This window comes from Cryptosporidium ryanae, assembly GCF_009792415.1.
Source record: "Cryptosporidium ryanae isolate 45019 chromosome Unknown contig_11, whole genome shotgun sequence".
NCBI classification, from domain to species: domain Eukaryota; phylum Apicomplexa; class Conoidasida; order Eucoccidiorida; family Cryptosporidiidae; genus Cryptosporidium; species Cryptosporidium ryanae.
Window position 1 is genome coordinate 342,507 of NW_027125521.1, and position 19,472 is coordinate 361,978.

Here is a 19,472-nt window from a genome sequence, read left to right on the forward strand (position 1 = left end):
ATGCATGTAAAGCATTGGCATAAAATATGTAATAATACATTTTGACTTATGTGTTATATGCATATATTTATATTTATATATAAATATAAATATTGTATATAGATATATTTGTGTACAATATATATGGAAAATTATATTAAATTCCTGAAGGTACTTAATAAAAATAATGGGAGAATAACTTCATATAAAGGATGGATGACAAATAATTGTTTAGTTTCACTACTAATTACCACATTGTTGTTTTTAAGACATTATGTTTGCGAGGTGAATGCATATAATAATAAGGTTTATGGAGTTGTAAATGAATTGCCTGAGGTTTACTATGTGTTAACAGTAGATGGAATTCTTTGGTCTGTTAATAACGGGAATATACTGTGGAAGACAAGGTTTTTAGAGGATGGAACATTTTATCCGACAGAGATAAAAGACCCTTCAAGAAGCGGTAATAGACTATATTGTTCATTTCAAGGAAATATATTTTACAGTTCAACCAATGAAAAAACATGGCAATATGCTGGTGAGAATAGCACAAATAACAGTTTTTTCAGGGAACTCTCTTCTATATATGAACAAAATTCTTACAATAAATCGGTAATACCACACGGATTTATTCCCATAAATGGGATTAAAATAAGTGATTTAGTAGACAAATGTCCTTTTTACTCATCGTTATTTCCCGGAGTATATTTAACGGGTTCAAGGAACTCAGATATAATAACATTTGATCTATTTACCGGTAGAATTATATCAAATTCGGCATCAACTTTGCAGTGCGAGAACTACGGTGATGAGCCTTTGGATTTTAACAACCAGGTAACACACAATATAGCAGTAGGGATAACCACATGGAAAATAATGGCTATGAACACTTTAAATAACAAAGTTGAATGGAGCATCAGATACACTGAGGTAAATGGAATAGGAACCAATCAAAATTACAATTACTATACGAGCAAGAGACTAGGTCTTTTATCTAATTCAAAAAACAACTACGAGGGAAGTGTTTACTTTAGTTCATCTAGAAATTCGCTTTACTTCATGACTAAAAACGAAGACAACGAAAAATACTCATCAAATATCAATTTTGGTTCTGTTATATCAAAAGTATTTATACTTCGGGAAAATAAATCAATTCCCTTTTTACCATCTGTATTTTATTATATTGACGAAGTTAATGTAGAAAGATACCCGGATTATTCAAATTCTGCTATTGGACCTCTAATTAACCCCATTAATATATTACTTAGCGACTTTCCAGATCGCTATCTATCTGAGAATGAAGACGAAAACAATGATAATATGAAACAAATAGGTAATTACACATATATTAGCCACCATTATTATAATAGAAAAATATCAAATTTTTTAAAAAGAAAGCTAATAGAGCTGACTCCTGTAATTGCAGAGGTTAACAGGATGGTGTCACAGCCTCTTCTTCCTCTTCCAACTCATACAACTGAGGATAATAGTTTAAACGGAAGTTCAAAAAACAACATTGGAGACAAAATAAGAAGTAATTATTACTATTACTATGAAAACGAAAAAATATATACTAGTAGACTTTTATATTACATACATTATTTATCAAGCATTATCGAAAATAATCACATTACTTTATTAACAGGTACTTTATTGTTTATAATAAACATCATATTGTTTATATTACTTGCACGGAAACAGAAAAAGCCAACAAATGTTGAAGAAGTGAGCACTCAAGAGCAAAAAAACTCTGTATCTGTTAAGTCTGAAGTAGTTAATCTAAAAAATTCATTCTTGATATCTACTTATTCCTCCTATACTACTCCGATGAGTGAATTGAATGGTATTACAAACGGAAACGGCGTTTGTGATAAGAATTCCAAATCAATCAACACTATAAATGACGCTGAAAGTAGCAATAACACTGACTACGGTACTTCTGAATATGAGGACAATTATATAAGAATATCTAAAAGTCATTCTATGGTGGATATGAGGACAAACTTCATTGGTTTTTCAAAAAACGCTTTTTTTAAAGCGTTCAATTACAGAAATAAAGACTCACTTATCGAAAATAATTTAAATGATAGTAGTGAATCTGCAAGTTTGAATTTAAAACTACCCGAAATTTATAATTTAACTTCAAATAGCACAACCACAAATACTGGTACAACACCACACAAATCAACATGTACAAATGCATTAAACTCAACTGGAAATACACCAACTAACCTAAATGATCTTTTGGCACCATCAACGCCTGTTTCTGCCTCAAGTGATCCAAAGTCTTCTTCACTGTATAATATACCTCCAAAGTGTGAATTGGCAAGATGTATAGACAATGGCAGGTTTTCCAAAAACTTTGAGATATGCAAACTAATAGGAAGCGGTGGTTTTGGACAGGTGTATCAAGTGGAACATAAACTTGAAAGAGGCACTTACTATGCCATTAAATTCCTAAGATTGGGAATTGGTGCGAATGATGATATCACAAGAATACGTTATTTCAGAGAAATAACTGCAAATCGCACTACACTAAGTAAACACGTCGTTAGATACTATACATGGTGGTGTGAGGAACCAGAGGCCTTGCAGAATTATGTTGATGGAATAGACACTTTGGGTTGTCCAAAGTCATCATCTTACTCTTCAATAAAGCCTTTGGCTTTGGAAAACAAGAAACAAAAAAGGAAGAAAAGGAAGAAAGGCTTTTCTGCACAAAATGAAGGTGGTTCTTGCAAGTACAAGAACAAGAATAGGAAAAACAATGATGTGAGGATAAATGGAAAAAACGGTGGTATTTTTGAGAAACAATACAAGGGTGTCGAGGCATCCAGTTCGTCTTCAGTGGATGATAATGTATCAGATTTAGACTTTGGTCATAAGATAGATAACGTAAATGAATATTCTATAGAAGATAATTCTGAAATAAGCAGAGCCTCGTTTGAGGATGAGGACGACTATGACAGCAATAACTTTATATATTGGGAAAAAAGAAGATCTGGATATGGATCTGTATCGGGATCTGAGCTAGAATATAACAATAGTGATTTAAATAATGTAGACAACAATACGTACTTAGGGATAAATTCTTTCTCCTGTATTGATTTTAAAGACTCACTTACCGCAGATAAACGAGTTTACGGAGGAAATAGTACTGTTGATCTTGGGATTAAAAAGAACAAGGATCTGTCCCAAGTTCAATTGAACAACACGGTATCTTTTAACGAAGAGGAAAATTTGGTAGATGGTAGTTACAGTTTGGCATCAAATTTTTCAGTTAAAGACAGCTTTGAGAACGAATGTGATGATTTAAATTTTGTTGCTTTCGGGAACGTTATTTCTCTAAACTCTGAAAAAGAGAGCAAGGAAGTTACCGATGGAGTCAAATACGATAGCAAAAATGGAAATGAAGTGACTGAAAACAGTAATGGTGTATCAATAGAAGACGATAATGGTTTGCTTTACAGAACCAGGACAATATCTTCGGTGGTTCAAAATGTTGTAGATTGCGAAAAGGTGACAAATAACATTAACTGTAATGCGGAGAACAGTGTTTCTGAACCTGATAATTCGAATAAAACAAAGTCAGATTTGGTTTCCATTGCAGGATCTAAAGGTAATAAATTTTACTCTAATGATCTAAGCAGAAGTTTAAATAGCAATCATCATAAATCACTTGTTTATCTTTCTCCTGGAAACAGAAGAGACAACGAACCAGTTTATATGGTTATAATGATGATACAAATGGAATTGTGTGTAGGGGTAACTTTGCGTTCATGGTTGGGCGATTTAAGCAGAAGTTCAGATACTGGTGGAACAGATGTTGAACTAAACATGTTTAAACAAATAATAAAGGGAATAAGGGATATACACGAGAAGGGAATAGTTCACAGGGACTTAAAGCCTGAGAATATTTTTGTAAATCCAAATACTCTGCAAATTAAAATAGGTGATTTCGGTCTTGCCAGACTTATGTTTGACGGCGAATCAAACAATGATCAGGGAGGGGGGGGTAATAAAGGCACCGGTGGTGCAGTATATTCTAATACATCACCTAAAATAAGCAAAAACGGTGGAGTTAGCAACGAACAATTAAACAAATTTATGGAAAAAAACAAGAATAGAAAGATTGATAGTCCCTTTTCTCGACTAGATTCCCAGATTAGCGTTAAAGGCCAGGTCATAGGAACTCCCGTGTATACAGCTCCTGAGGGAGGTGCGTTTTGCAACGAGAAAGCAGACATTTACTCGGCTGCACTAATTTTGCTGGAGCTTCTTTGTCCTAGATTCACAACTGCAATGGAAAGGATTCAGACACTGGACGATTTCAGAAACAAGGGTGTTGTTCCCACTTGTATTATGAGAGATCACAGTTCTTGGATCCCACTTTTGAGATCAATGACATATCAAGATCCCGAATTCAGGCCTTCTGCTGAAAACACCTACAGAATTGTTAAAGATTTAATTAAAAAAACGGTTAGCTATTCGCCAAAGTAATTACTAAAGGTTTTATACATATGTAACGTTTTTTTCTTATACATTCCCATTATTTTAAAATTATAATAGTAAAAACACTAGTATTTTTTGATGTAATTATGTTTATCGCTTAATTTTCTTTGTTCTTGTTTATTCATTTTCTTTTAAACTTTTATTTATGACTAAAAAGGCCTTCTTTTATGGTGGTTTTTGGTTTAGTCTGATCTTAGAGAGCACGACAGGGACTTTGTCGCTTGAAAGCAAGTCCCTCACCTCACTTATTAGCATCCGGAAATGTGTCCGATTGCACCATAGACACTCTTATATAGAAAAAGGTTATTCACCGGCGAATAACAATACAATTAATAGAAGCGACACCAAAAAAACAAAGAATAAATACAATAATTAATAATATTAAAACGAATTAGGGGATTCTTATAAGACCACTACTACGTAACTTATTGAGAATTATGTGACGACGATTCTTTCAAAAGTTAATGATTACTTGAATTCTTTAACTTGGTTTTTTTTGTTGATAAACTTTGAAGACTAACCGATACTGATATCGTTATCTGTTAGTCCCTGTAAACGAGATCATAACTTTTTGTTCAATTAAGCACTTGAAATCGAATATACTCTTGTTAGTTTATCTATAAGAACTATACATTTTGCTATTCTCTGTAAAAATGAGGATAGATGTCAAAAACAAAAAGCATAATTATCTCCCCAGTAAATGAACAAATGGTTCATTCTAAAAAGTAAATACGAATTCACTTTCTTATTTAAGTATATCAGTGATTCCCATAGGCATTTCCTCAATTTGGGTGTTATAATGTCTCTCAATGTCTCTTAAACGAGTAATGTCGTCATCTGTAACAAAGTTAATAGAAACACCTTTCTTACCGAAACGACCGGACCTGCCTATTCTATGAATATAAGTTTCTGGAGAAGCAGGCAAATCGTAGTTAATGACAAGTGAGACTTGCTGTACATCGATACCTCTTGCAAGTAAATCAGTTGTAATTAATACTCTAGATGAACCTGACCTAAACTGCCTCATAATCACCTCACGATCCTTCTGATCCATGTCACCATGCATTGATGAGCAGGTAAAATCTTTTTCTCTCATCTTTTCTGTTAGATAGTCAACCTTTTTGCGAGTATTGCAGTAAATAATTGCCTGTACTATCGTTAGTGTTTCATATAGATCAAATAATGTAATAAGCTTCCACTCATCTTTTTCAACTCCAACGTAAAATTGTCTAATACCCTCTAACGTTAACTCCTCTTGTTTAACTAAAATACGTTTTGGATCTCTCATAAACTGCGTGGTTAAATGCAATATCTCATTCGGCATTGTGGCGGAGAACAATGCAACCTGTACATCCTGCGGAAGTTTTTTGAATATGTCGTGTATCTGAACCTTAAATCCTCTACTAAGCATTTCATCCGCCTCGTCAAGAATAAACAGTTTGAGACTGTCCACTCTTAAATAGCGTTTGTCGAGCATATCTGAAACTCTTCCAGGAGTCCCCACAACCATGTGCACTCCGCTTTTTAATTTGTTCATGTCATCTCTCACCGAAGTGCCTCCTACACAGGCGTGGCATCTCAATTCGCAGTAGTCACCAAGGGCCAATGCCACTTTTTGAATCTGTTGTGCAAGTTCTCTTGTTGGTGCCAATAGCAATACTTGACAAGCATTTAACGAATAATCTATCTTTTGTAATGCTGCAATAACGAAAGTTGCTGTTTTACCCGTACCTGATTGTGCTTGTCCTATAGTATCATAACCGTCCAAAATTGGCTTTATTCCTCTTTGTTGAATTGCAGATGGCTTCTCAAAACCATAGGCAAAGATACCTCTAAGGAGATTACCGTCCAAATTCAATGCCTCAAAACACTCTACAATCTCGTCGTAATTGCTTTCTATTTCTCTTGAAGGGCCGGCTTCCTCTGGAGTTTGGTCTTGATCTACTTTTGACATGATATATACTAGAACAAGTTAAGATAAATGCTTTCAGTTTGATGCTAAGTGAACCAAATATTTCTTTCCTGCTATTTCCGTTTAATTCTTAATTAATATTGCAATCTACACCTAGTTCGCAATACGCAAATAAATCAACCAAATTGAAGACAGACAATTGCTGCTTAAGACAATCTGGTCTGTCAACCTCGAATGAAACAATAGATACTTTTTACTTATAGAAAAATACCAGAAAGTACCTTTCTAATATTAAATCCCTATTTTTACTTTAAATACCTCCAAAATTCTTTCTTTCCCTGGTTTTTATTATCTCTAAAACCTATTCCGCTTTATTGTCTCCATTTTTTTTAGTTACTCAATAGAAGACATTCCGCAATTTAGAGACACGATACTTATTCCATTTTATTATTGTAGGGGGAGAGGGTAATAAAGGCAAGCTTTGCCGCCTTTAGGGTGAGTTGTACTCTGATAGTTTTCCTGAAAAACAATATTGCTTAAAGCTATTATTATAATATAGAAATATACTAATTGTTAAATTTTAATCAAGTATGTTACGTATTATATATCTGCGAAGTTTTTGTTTTTAGTTTAATTATTTATACATTTATTTACTAACCACATTTGCTGTTGGTCATGTTAGATTTTGCCCAATAGTCGCACTTGTTTTATATACATATATATATACAATAACTTTGATTTTTAAATGCCACACAATAATTGATTAGCTAATTTATAAATTAAAAAGGCGCAAAATATTATTTTTCGGTCCAAGTTTAATTCTTCCCATTTAAACTGTTGTTTTTGTGGGGTACATCACCCATTACATTTAAATATAAAAGGCCCATCATTTACCTGCCTGATAAAGTTGTGTATAGGTTTGAACAAATAGTGCTTTTCCCTGCTTTATTTTTTGAAATGAAGATACTTATATTTGGAATATTTACGTTATTCTCACTTGTTTTATCTCAGGAAAAATTAAACCCTAACTCAATAGAAGCGTCTGTTGTAGTTGAGATGATGATTACAATAGGGGGTGAAGAGAAGAAACCGTTAAGAATTGCTTTGTTTGGGAATGAAGTCCCGAAAACAGTCTTTAATTTTTATTCACTTTGCATTGGTGGAACTAAGGACGACTCAGGGAAAGAGATGTCCTATGTCGGAAGCATTTTTCACAGAATCATCCCCGGATTTATGGCACAAGGTGGAGATTTTACAAATGGCAATGGTACAGGCGGAAAAAGTGTTTATGGAGATAACTTTGATGACGAGAACTTCAATGTTTTACATGCACCTTTCGTTATTTCCATGGCTAACAGGGGTATGAATACCAACGGTTCGCAGTTCTTCATCACTTTTGCTGATACAAAACACCTTGATGGAAAACATGTTGTTTTTGGAAGACTTAATGATGATGAAAGCAAACTTACTCTTAACAAAATCGAACAAGTAGGCTCTGGAAGTGGTAGAACGATGAAACGTGTTGAAGTTGTTTCTTGCACTCACTACTCTGGAACTGCTCCAAAAGCTGTTTTAGTTCAGTAAATAAGCATTTATAAATATAAATATATTGCTTTTATGTTTATCAATGGCTTATTACTAGAATGATTTTTGTTTTTTGCTTTGTTTCAATGCACACAAACACTTTGTCGCATTACACTCACTTTTAATAACCCTTTTGTCAAATAAAAATAATGTTTACTTTGTCCTTCAATTTTCTGTAACTATTGAAATTGTTTTTAAATATTGCACACCGGTACATGCAATTGCCACGTAGAGGGGCGCGTTCATATGGTAATGGAAAAGATTGTGGGGAAACAGTTTAATTGGTACATTTTCTCAAGAAATTAATTGCATCTTTAACCTTGATTTTTATATTAAAGGATATTTAAAGCGAATAAAAAGTATCGTTAAACTAGTTATATAAATTTGATATATCCACGCCTTTTTATACTTTCGTTATTAATAGTAATCTGCTCAGGGTTAATGATAGAGGTTGTTTTAAATGATAGACTTGGTAAAAAGATTCGCGTGAAATGCAATCCAGAAGACACAATAGGTGACTTAAAAAAATTAGTTGCTATTCACACTGGTAAGTGAACTTAAACGGTCACTTAACTCTACTTTTAAATAATAAACTTGTATTTACTACTTTTAGGAACAAGATGGGATAAAATAAAAATCCAAAAATGGTACACGGTTTACAAGGATCATATTACCCTAGAAGATTATGAAATAAAGGACGGAATGGGTTTGGAGCTTTACTATAACTAAAGTATTGCTAAACTCATACGTTCATGTGCCTTCTATAGGGTATCAACAAGAACGCCATGACACCACCAACAATACAGCAGTTTTAAAAGAGGAAAGAGCAGATCTCAAGCAGTCTCGAGACACTTTGTACGCAAAGTTAGGGACAAATTGGCAGGTTTCATCAAACACCGAAAAAAGAGTGCATCACATTGTAGGTTAAAGTAGGAGAGTAGTAAGAATGTTAAAATAAATTTTTATTCTCATTTATTATTTCTAAATTAATTTACCATTTATCAGGTAATAAAAAAACTAAGAATAGAACAAGTTTAGACTACATAACATAAAATACGAATTTATGCCTTGCATTGTCTAGCGATGGAATCCAATTCACGTCTTCCTTGAGATGTCAATCTACGTGTACCTGTATTTGGATTAAATTCGACTAATCCCATGGATTGAAGTTGAATTAAGCAGTAACGAATAATACCACGTGAAGCAACCGCTGAGTGATTCCTAGCTGTTCCATTTCGTTGTTTTCTGCCGTAAAACTTAGAGAGCGAACCAACACCTACATCTGGTCTGGAATATAAATGTCTCAGAATCGAGGCAGCACGGACATATAACCAATCTGGGTCTTGTGGTGGAAGTTCCTTAGACGAAGCTGTTTTGACATGATCAACCCATTCTGGGATTGCCAATTTTCCACCCTTTTTCAATTGTTGAGCGAATTTCTCAATCAAAACTCCCGCAGGGACGTCTTTTGCAGTTTTAATTACTCTAGGTGCAGCCGTTTCGTATAATGTCATCCTTAACGTTAAATCTATACCTGACAAAGAAAAGCTGGTGTTATATTTTATATTCAGGTAAATTTGCTACTGTCTAATTAATTTATTTAAAAAGCCTACCCTACCTCTTACCTTTACTTTCGCTTCTAGGTGAATTTTTGTTTCCTATACCGAGACAAATATAATTTACTATATTGTTTAAAATATATTTAATTTTTGTCTCACTGTTTTACCGCTTTGGGCGCCACAGTTTTTATTTGATATACAAAAACAAGAAAAAAATAAGTTAAAATTAAAAAAGTGAGGAAACAATTTTTTCTTTAATTTCTTAAATGAAACCAATATTATTTTTAGATTAAGATACAGTTTTTATATATAATTTAGCTTTGCAAGTTTATACTTGTGTTTAACGAGTATTCAGTATAGCATTAAATTTTATTGAATATATATTTGGATTGTGACTTGCAATTAGATTCATCCTGCTCCACCCCTCGTTTGGATATAAATTCAACAGTAGTAAATAAATAGACAAGATAATATACACATTAACAAAACACTAACTAAATAATACAAAAAGTCAACGTTATTATTTTGAATTTGAGATTAGGATAGTCATTTGGCTGTTACTCACTTTTCGCGTTACAATTACATTTGATTTACGCAAAAATGTCTGCTAATGAGGAATCAAAGGATGAGAATATAGCCTCTTTGCTAGAGGAAATAGATGATGAACTTGATGAATTTGAGGATATTGGTAAGTTTAAGACTGGTAAAGTCGGGCGAATAGCGAATAGCGAATAGGCATCCACAGAATGTTCTTGTAAATTTTATTGTTTTAAAGTACTGAAGGAAATTCGTTCATTAACTTTTAATGAATGTATTCATTCTTTCTCACTTTTTTGAGACATTATTGCTGGTTGCAATAGAAAGTACAACTAAGAATGCAATAATCATTATGACATCAAAAAAATAAACCCTTCTTTTATCTAATTTTATTTCTTTAAAAAAAAATCATTACTTGATTTCTTCAGATACAATTGAGGATCAAATTGACCCAGACGTTGATGAATGGGACGAAGATTGGGACACAACTGGTAAGTTTTCACTAAATTGAAGCAGAGTTCCTTTTTTTATTGATATTGTAAACCTTATTTAAGGTTGGGATGATGAGGACGCTGATGACGAGTTCATTAAACAACTACATAATGAGTTACAGGAATTTGAGAGAAAGCAATCATCTAATCAATAATTGGTGAAATTGATACTCTGTTTATTTATATAAAAATATTTTTGTATTTTATCTCTAGGAATAAGGCAAATTCATTAAAATCAAATATTCATATTTCATTATGTATTACTAATAATACATTCGCGTATATATGTTTTTTCTATATTTACGTCTTTTTTTTTGCATACTTTATTGTGTGCCGTTATCTTAGCTTTGTTGTTTGTCTTAGACTTTTATGTTTCGTTGAAGAATAAAATTCCGACAGTTTATTTAGTCCCGCTTTGTTCTTACTTTCCGTACCTATAAGCTACATGCATGCATGCATGCAATATTATAAATAGTATGAAAATATAGCCATATATGTGGCCAATGTGAAAAATTTTTATAAAGTTTGATCTAAAATCTTTTATCCTTTACATAAATAATACTTGATGAATAAAGTATTAAAAATATCTTGTTACAAAACGTAAAGTTAGAATTTGTTTATTTCCGTTAATTGTAAATATTGTTTGAAAAATGTCGAAAAAAGGGGTTTCTATGGAAGAGAAACGTTCAAGGTAAGTATTAAATTTATTTCTGTTTTTATGTAAATTCACATTGTAAATAAATAATTTTTACGAATACTATTTGTACACTCTGATTGTTAAATCAACAATAAAACAAAATACAATATATTTGTTTAATATAACTTACAGATTATTAAGTTCCTTATATGAGAAGGTGAGTAAAATTTCATTAATACGAGTTAGCGACAATTTTAATATTTTAAATATGTTTATGACTAATCTGTAAACAAATGTTTGCTTTTCGATGTATAGAAAGAGTGTTTTAATTTAAAAGAAATTGAGAAAATCGGAAAAAAATGTGGAATTATTGAGCAAACTGTAAAAGATGTTTTGCAAAGTTTGGTTGATGATTCTCTAGTAATAAGTGACAGAATTGGGTCTCTTAACATTTTTTGGGCGTTACCTAGTGCAGCAAAGTACAACAAGGAGAAGAGAATAGAATATTTAAGGTAAGTTGTTGTAGCCCTCTTCTTTATTTTTTTAAGAAAAAAGCTTATAAAAACTATAATTTAACTTCAAAACCTCCCTTTTACAATCCATCTAGAGACACAATATTCGGTCATAAAGAACAAGTAAATTCTCTGGAAAAATTGCTAAAAGACTCCAAAAATACAGACTCACCTGAGCATCAGCTGAGAAACGAAAAAATCAAAGAGCTTGAAAAGATAATTGAGACTCAGAATGAACTAAAAAAGAAACTAGAGAGTATAAAAAGCACAATTAAAGATAATCCAAAGTTGCTGAACGAAGAGATAAACAATGCAAATAATCAGTTTTCAGTATGGGAAGATAATATATGCACGCTTAGACAGTGGATTAAAAAAAAAGTACCTGGAATATCTGAAAAAGACATAAACAACAACTTTGGTCTTCCAAACGATGATTAGAAACGAGAAAGCATACTTGATCTAACTGAAAAGAAATTAATGCTATGCTGCTACCAAATACCAGTGCCAATGCAAGCTGCGGCTTGCATTAATCTATTTAATCCCCTCAGATGATTTCCTTCTAAGATATCATCATCCACTCTCTAACATCTGTTCAAAAGCAGCATTCGGATAAAAGGACCATTGCATGTGAGTTGTATTGAACTGCTAAAAAGGAAACAACTAAATAACTAACACGTCTACACAGTTAAAACGAGATCATTTGTACTAGTACAGAATTTTACATAGTCGATAAATCAACCGTGTTCGCATCCGTAATATTTGAATTCGTAAACAACAACATGCTAATCTCTAAAATTTATCTTTAAATTACTTAAATCCTCGTAATTATGTCTACCACACTAATAAAGTTTTGGCGGTAAAACCTCTCCATGTTACATTATAAAATTGTATTTCAAGATAAGGTTAATCTATAGGGATTGAATGAAGCACAATACGTGAAAAAGGGAAATAAATGACAGACCTCAAATTAATGGACAATGGTACACTGGACAATGGAAGTCAGGTTTGGGTAAATCATCCAGAACTTGCTTGGGCTCCGGGAACCGTAATAAGAACGGATAATGATTTATTAGTAGTTAAAGTGGATGATGGTTTAGAAGTTAAAATAACGTCAGAACATGCGGAAAATCACTCAGTTCACAAGTCCAGTTTGGAGGGTATACCTAATCTTTTAGTCTTGGGTGACTATTGCGAGGGAGCACTTTTGCATAATGTTAGGACAAGATATTACCAGGATAAAATATATACGTGTATAGGTAATTTGATACTTATAAGCATAAACCCATACAAACATATATCTGATTTGTACGGCGAAGAACAATTGAATTTATATAAGAACGGAATTGGCGATTCAGATGAACAATTACCACCACACATATTTAAGATGGCACAGAATGCTTATGATGCGTTATTTACGGACGGAAAAAATCAAAGTATAATAATTACTGGAGAAAGCGGAGCTGGGAAGACAGAAGCTACAAAAATAATACTATGTTACCTTGCGAATATACAAAAATCAACAATAGGCAAAGCGCTAGACGAGAATGAAATAATGCGAGTAAATGCGACAAATAATAAAAGAAAGCAGGGTTTTAACTTGAATACAAGCGCTATTAAGAGTTCTTTAAATCACTCTAGTCAGTCTAGTTTGTCATCTGTTAGTTTCGATGATTCTTCCGTTGAAAGTCTTGTTTTAAGAAGCAATCCAATACTAGAGGCGTTTGGTAATGCCAAGACTATAAGAAACGATAATTCGTCTAGATTTGGTAAATTTATTGAAATATTTTTTGATTCAACTGGGAAATTAAAAGGAGCATCAATAGCAAATTACTTACTTGAGAAGTGCAGACTGACGACTCAGCAAGAAGGGGAAAGAAACTACCATATATTTTATTGTTTAATAGAGGCTGCATTAAACGGTATATTGCCTGATAGTTTAACTGACGAATTAAACATAACTCACAAAGATGAATTTTATATAGTTAAGGAGGCAATTGACATACCGGGTAGAAACGAGTGTGGTGAAATGGAACAGGTAATTGAGTGTCTTAAATGCATTGGTTTAACTGAACAGGAAATATTTGAGATACTAAGAATATGTACGGGGATACTTCACCTTTGTAATTTTTCATTTCAACAGGAATCCACGAACGACGCTCCTGGAGTAGTTGAAGAGGAGATTAGTTACTTTGAAACCTCATCTAAACTGCTAAAGTTAAACGGTGATTCGCTGCTAAGTGTTTTTCAATGGAAAAAGTTAAAAGATCCAGAAACTGGTAGAATAATAAAAATTCCAGTTTCGCTTGAAGCTGCTTTTCAAACCAGAGATTCAATGGCGAAAGCAATATATTCAAAGTTATTTGACTGGCTTGTTTTTAGAATAAATAAGTCAATGACAAACGGTTTAATTAATAACAATGCTCCCAGTGGTGGCTACTCTGCATCGGATAAGAAGGTATTTTCAGGTAAATCAATAGGATTACTAGACATATATGGATTTGAGGTGTTTGATGTGAATTCGTTTGAACAATTTTGCATCAATTTCAGCAATGAAAAACTTCAACAACAATTTAATCATCAAATGTTTCAGGAGGAACAACAGATGTATCAAGGCGAAGGGATAGATTGGACAAGAATTAATTTTGCTGATAATAGATTGATTATAGAGTCACTAGAAAAGAAGCCAAACGGAATTTTTCCATTGCTTGATTCAGAGTGTTTAATGCCACAGGGTTCTGACAGTTCTTTTCTGAATAAAATATTAAAATTAGCAACAAATTCAAATAACATAAACAACTTTGGTTTTCCTAATGGCTCTGATTCACAAAAAATAATATATAAACCTAGTAAAATGTCAAATACAAGTTTTGCAGTTTCCCATTATGCAGGTCCGGTTATTTACGATACAAGAGGGTTTTTGGAAAAGAATAGAGATCAACTTCATTCTGACGTAACAGAATTACTTCTTTCTTCAGAATCCCCTTTAATAATTGAACTATTTAACAATTCGTGTAATGAGAAAAATAGCATGTGTAAGAAATCATCTAGGTCATCAATCAAAAGGGAGGATGGTGCTCAGTTGACTGGAGGGGGAGGCTTTGTAGAGTCTGCTGGAGCTAACAATAATCAAAGACCAAAGGGAATATTAGTTACTGTTAGTGGGGCTTTTAGGGAACAACTTAATGGTTTAATAGATACACTAAATAACACCTCACCTAGTTATATTAGATGCATCAAGCCAAATAGCAGAAAAACAGTACATGAACTTGACAGCATAGATGTGCTTAGACAACTTAAGTGCGCAGGAATGCTTGAAAGTATAAGAATTAGAAAGTCAGGCTATAGTATAAGAAGGAAATTTGTTGATTTTTATAATAGATACAAGATATTGTATCCCTCAATTGAATCTCATGACTTTACAGGTGCAAAGAACTACTCATTAATTTGCAAAATGATACTGGAGAGACTTCAAAACGAGCTTCAACAGAAGTTAAGTGATAATGAGAAAGAAGTTTGGGATTATTCGTGGCAAATAGGTAAAACACTGATATTTATAAAAGACAGTTTTCAAACTCAACTAGAGCGTAAGTTATCGGAATCATGTTACAAGTACTGCACAATGATTTCATCTTGCTGGAGAATGTACATTGTTAGAAAGAGATACAAGTTGATCATAAATTCAGTCAGGTTTATTCAATCTAGATGGAGAGTTTTTACTTTAAGGAGTGAATTTTTAAGTTACTTTGACAAAAGAAAAGCTGCAGCTAGGTTTATTCAAATTAAATATAGAGAATACATAAAAAAAAGGAGCTCGCAATTGGCAAGGGAAGATAAAATAATTAGGGAAAACAACAGCGATTTTGTTATTTTGGGTTCACCATGCAAGGAAAATAAGGACATATCCAGAAACAATTACAAGTCAATAGTTAATAGTGGAGGCATAGATACGGGTGAACTTCCAAAAAACGTTTCAAAATTATGGGAAATACTAGATTCACTGCAGTCAAGCACAGAGAAAACAAGTAAACTTGTAAGTGATAAGAATAATGAGGAAATAACAAATTCAAAATTAGAAATAGAATCGCTACGAGACAAGTTAGGTATGCAGGAAAGTCATGTTGGTTCATTAGAGTCTAAAATAAAACTTATGGAATCCGAACACAAGAGAGTGGTAAGTGACTTTGAACATAAATTAGAAATATCGAAATTATCTCTGAAAAACGAGACAAATAAGATATCTGAAACATATGAGACTCAAAAGGCGGATTTAAATAGCAAAATATTGGTATTAGAACAGAAAAACGAGGTTGAGAAAAATAGAGTTTTATATTTGGAAAGATTATTGGAACAGTCAGACAAAGATCTAGCTATATTGAGGAAGCAATTTTCTGCGGAGATTGAGGACAGACAACATGAAAGGGAGTATTACATGAAGGAAACTGAAAGGAATAGGGAAACTCAGCAGAAATTACAAGGACAGATAACTTCATTGGAGCAGGATAAATTGCTCAATTTAAATAAGATTGATGAATTTAGTAAGTATAAACAATTATATGAGGAACTAGAGAGGGAAAATAATAATTTAAAACAGGAGTTGGAGTCTAAGAACAACAGAATAACACAACTGGAATTACAAAATTCTTATTTAGATCAAATTAAATTAAAGTCTTCATCCAGTAAGGGATTGACTGGCAATATTTCTTTTATAGATACAGTCGAAGGTCACGGAACGTTTAGTAGATCTGAAATGTCTACAATAGAGGACGTAACAGCATTGAACAGCAATGCTATTGCAGGAATCGGGCTGTATAATCGTTATCACAATAATATTGGTGGAAATCCTCAGAATAGTCAGAGATTAGTTTATGTTGAGAATCAGTGCTCTGAGTTACTTGAAATAAACGATCAGCTTAGAGAAAATGTTGATATATTAGAAGAAGATAAAGCTACACTTCAAAAAAGGATATTAGAGTTATTTGTTGAAAGAAGAACGCTTGTTGACGAAAATAAGTCTTTAAACTTAAGAGTAAGACAAAAGTCCGCACAAGTAGATGCTCTTAAATCTACGTTAACTGAACTTAGAAACACTGCGGAGAATAGCATAAATGAAATTCGTTCTGAATGGGAGAACTGCGTCCAGAGACTAGAAGCAACTCAATTTGCTTTAATGGAGTCTACAAAGGAACTAGATCTTATTAAATCTGAGAGAGATGAGTTACTGGCGTGTTTGGATGATGTTCAGCACTTTACTGAAGCCACAATGAAAAGAAGACAGAGATCTTTCTCTTCAAATATCGGTATTGATTCATCAATTATTAACTCATCGCATCAAGACCCTGATTATCATCAAAATCTGATAGTAGTACCTCCATATGAAAAAAATATTCACATTCAAGACTCAGATTGCAATATAAATAGTGGCCACTCTCCTAAATTGTTAGATTCATACAGGAGAAAGAACAGCAGAGGAGCAGATGTTTAACCCACAAATCCTAATGTATTTAACTAGATCTTAATATTATAAATGCCGTTTTAATTAATCTCTGTTTGAATATATTCTCTTTTTTGTTTTAAACACTATTTAATTTCCACATCATTATGCAGTAATGTAATAGCTTTCTCATTGAAAAAAACATCAAGGATTCAATGTAGTTAAATTAGTTAAGTACGACTAATTCATTTGACATTCTCAGAAAATGATTATTCTCGCGTACCATATTAAGATACCGACGTGCTTTTTTATTAATTTTGTGCGTTCGTCAACTAGTACCAAAGTTTATGCACTGCCATTCTACATGTGTGTCCAATCGGCCCCGCTAAGGATAACCTACATATCATTCAGGCTTTAATAATCTAAAAAAAATAGGCGGTCATGTGCTGCCGCCTGAAGTAATTATAAAATTTAGCTTTTTATAAAATTAATTCTTTAAAAAGTATGGTGGTTAAAAAAGAGAAAAGGAGGTTATCAAGAAGAGGATTTCGATTTATTTGGTGTGTCTGTTCTAATATCGGTTTTTTGTTGGAATTTTTACAGCAAATCTATGAAAATAAAAAAAGAGGATTAATACAAGAAATAAGTATTTGTGAGAGGGTTTGAAAAGGCGGTACATTGTATAAACAGAAAATAATGAAAACACAAAGTGAGAACTAGTAAGAAGAGATAAATAGCACGAGGTAATAAAATAAGGATAGTGGGAGGAAAATATAACATATAGTAACACATACAGCATGCGTAAAATGGCGGAAGAATCGAAGAATAAGCAGAACGAAAGAGGAGACGGTAAGGATGATGAGAATCAGTCCCGTCCATTGGACCAAGCAGACATAAATATAATGAGAAGATACGGTATGGGTCCATATGTTTCACAAATAAAACAGGTCGAGTCTGAAGTAAAAGATTTAATGTCAACCATTTCAAAATTAAATAGTATAAGAGAATCAGACACAGGACTAGCACCTCCCTCACAATGGGATTTAGCAGCAGATAGACAAAATATGCAAATGGAGCAGCCTTTACAAGTAGCAAGATGTACGAAAATAATTGATCCTGGCACAGAGGAGGCTAAGTATGTGATTAACATCAAACAAATGGCAAAATATGTAGTAGGACTTGGAGACAAGGTTGCTCCTACTGATATAGAAGAAGGAATGAGAGTTGGAGTAGACAGAACAAAATATAAGATTCAGATACCCCTTCCACCAAAAATAGATCCTTCAGTAGCAATGATGACTGTAGAGGAGAAACCGGACGTAACATATAACGATATTGGAGGCGCAAAAGAGCAATTGGAAAAATTAAGAGAAGTAGTTGAGATGCCACTGTTGCATCCCGAAAGATTTGTGCAATTGGGTATAGATCCACCTAAAGGAGTGTTATTGTATGGGCCCCCAGGAACAGGAAAAACACTTACTGCAAGAGCAGTAGCAAACAGAACAGATGCTTGTTTTATTTGTGTAATAGGTTCGGAATTGGTTCAAAAATACGTCGGTGAAGGTGCAAGAATGGTTAGAGAATTGTTTAAATTAGCAAGGAGCAAAAAGGCTTGTATATTGTTTATTGATGAGGTTGATGCTATTGGAGGGGCAAGAGGCGAAGAAAGTGCTCATGGGGACCACGAGGTGCAAAGAACAATGTTAGAGATTGTAAATCAATTAGATGGATTTGATGCAAGGGGTAATATAAAGGTATTAATGGCAACTAATAGACCAGATACTTTAGATCCTGCGTTACTTAGACCTGGCAGACTAGATAGAAAGGTTGAATTTGGATTGCCGGATTTAGAGGGAAGGACGCAAATATTTAAAATTCATGCTAAGGTTATGAGCATGGAAAGAGACATCAGATTTGAATTACTTTCTAGACTTTGTCCGAATTGCACGGGTGCGGATATTAGATCTGTTTGTACTGAAGCTGGGATGTTTGCGATTAGAGCTAGGAGAAAAAGCATTGGTGAGAAGGATCTTTTAGATGCCATAAATAAAGTTGTAAAGGGATACAAGAAATTCTCTGCAACTGCTAAATATATGGTATATAACTGATATTACAGTTGTATTAAATACAATTAAAAATAAAAAAAAACTAAATTGAAACCTGATATAATTTAGACCTATTGCCTTATTACCTATGTACATGTGTATGCACGTGTACTTTGACTCAACTTGCAATGTATTTATTCACTAATTGTATATTTGTGTTTTACTTATTTCAGTTTAAATTAAAATTTAACTTTTTAAATTGACAATTACAGC

General features: G+C 33.0%; 8 protein-coding genes across 8 annotated transcripts; 6 read left to right on the plus strand and 2 right to left on the minus strand.

The window, feature by feature from the left end:
* Positions 1-123: 123 nt before the first annotated feature.
* On the plus strand, positions 124-4,479 carry FG386_000091 (protein kinase domain; the record flags this gene model as incomplete). Its single annotated transcript, XM_067339592.1, has 1 exon — positions 124-4,479. The coding sequence occupies one exon, from the start codon at positions 124-126 to the stop codon at positions 4,477-4,479; it is 4,356 nt and encodes a 1,451-aa protein (XP_067198200.1).
* Positions 4,480-5,236: 757 nt separating this feature from the next.
* FG386_000092 (eukaryotic initiation factor 4A) lies at positions 5,237-6,445 on the minus strand (the record flags this gene model as incomplete). Its single annotated transcript, XM_067339593.1, has 1 exon — positions 5,237-6,445. The coding sequence occupies one exon, from the start codon at positions 6,443-6,445 to the stop codon at positions 5,237-5,239; it is 1,209 nt and encodes a 402-aa protein (XP_067198201.1).
* A 915-nt stretch (positions 6,446-7,360) lies between these two features.
* FG386_000093 (cyclophilin like peptidyl-prolyl cis-trans isomerase) lies at positions 7,361-7,987 on the plus strand (the record flags this gene model as incomplete). The annotated part of the gene is made up of 1 exon (XM_067339594.1): positions 7,361-7,987. One exon carries the CDS (start codon positions 7,361-7,363, stop codon positions 7,985-7,987), a length of 627 nt encoding a protein of 208 aa, XP_067198202.1.
* Positions 7,988-8,428: 441 nt separating this feature from the next.
* Positions 8,429-8,716, plus strand: FG386_000094 (uncharacterized protein; the record flags this gene model as incomplete). Its single annotated transcript, XM_067339595.1, has 2 exons — positions 8,429-8,534; positions 8,601-8,716. The coding sequence occupies 2 exons, from the start codon at positions 8,429-8,431 to the stop codon at positions 8,714-8,716; spliced, it is 222 nt and encodes a 73-aa protein (XP_067198203.1).
* A 332-nt stretch (positions 8,717-9,048) lies between these two features.
* FG386_000095 (uncharacterized protein) lies at positions 9,049-9,501 on the minus strand (the record flags this gene model as incomplete). The annotated part of the gene is made up of 1 exon (XM_067339596.1): positions 9,049-9,501. One exon carries the CDS (start codon positions 9,499-9,501, stop codon positions 9,049-9,051), a length of 453 nt encoding a protein of 150 aa, XP_067198204.1.
* A 1,723-nt stretch (positions 9,502-11,224) lies between these two features.
* FG386_000096 (Mnd1 family protein) lies at positions 11,225-12,161 on the plus strand (the record flags this gene model as incomplete). The annotated part of the gene is made up of 4 exons (XM_067339597.1): positions 11,225-11,265; positions 11,404-11,428; positions 11,527-11,723; positions 11,819-12,161. The coding sequence occupies 4 exons, from the start codon at positions 11,225-11,227 to the stop codon at positions 12,159-12,161; spliced, it is 606 nt and encodes a 201-aa protein (XP_067198205.1).
* A 514-nt stretch (positions 12,162-12,675) lies between these two features.
* On the plus strand, positions 12,676-17,205 carry FG386_000097 (myosin-related protein; the record flags this gene model as incomplete). Its single annotated transcript, XM_067339598.1, has 1 exon — positions 12,676-17,205. One exon carries the CDS (start codon positions 12,676-12,678, stop codon positions 17,203-17,205), a length of 4,530 nt encoding a protein of 1,509 aa, XP_067198206.1.
* Positions 17,206-17,960: 755 nt separating this feature from the next.
* FG386_000098 (26S proteasome regulatory subunit 7 (RPT1)-like AAA atpase) lies at positions 17,961-19,262 on the plus strand (the record flags this gene model as incomplete). The annotated part of the gene is made up of 1 exon (XM_067339599.1): positions 17,961-19,262. One exon carries the CDS (start codon positions 17,961-17,963, stop codon positions 19,260-19,262), a length of 1,302 nt encoding a protein of 433 aa, XP_067198207.1.
* Between the last annotated feature and the right edge of the window lie 210 nt (positions 19,263-19,472).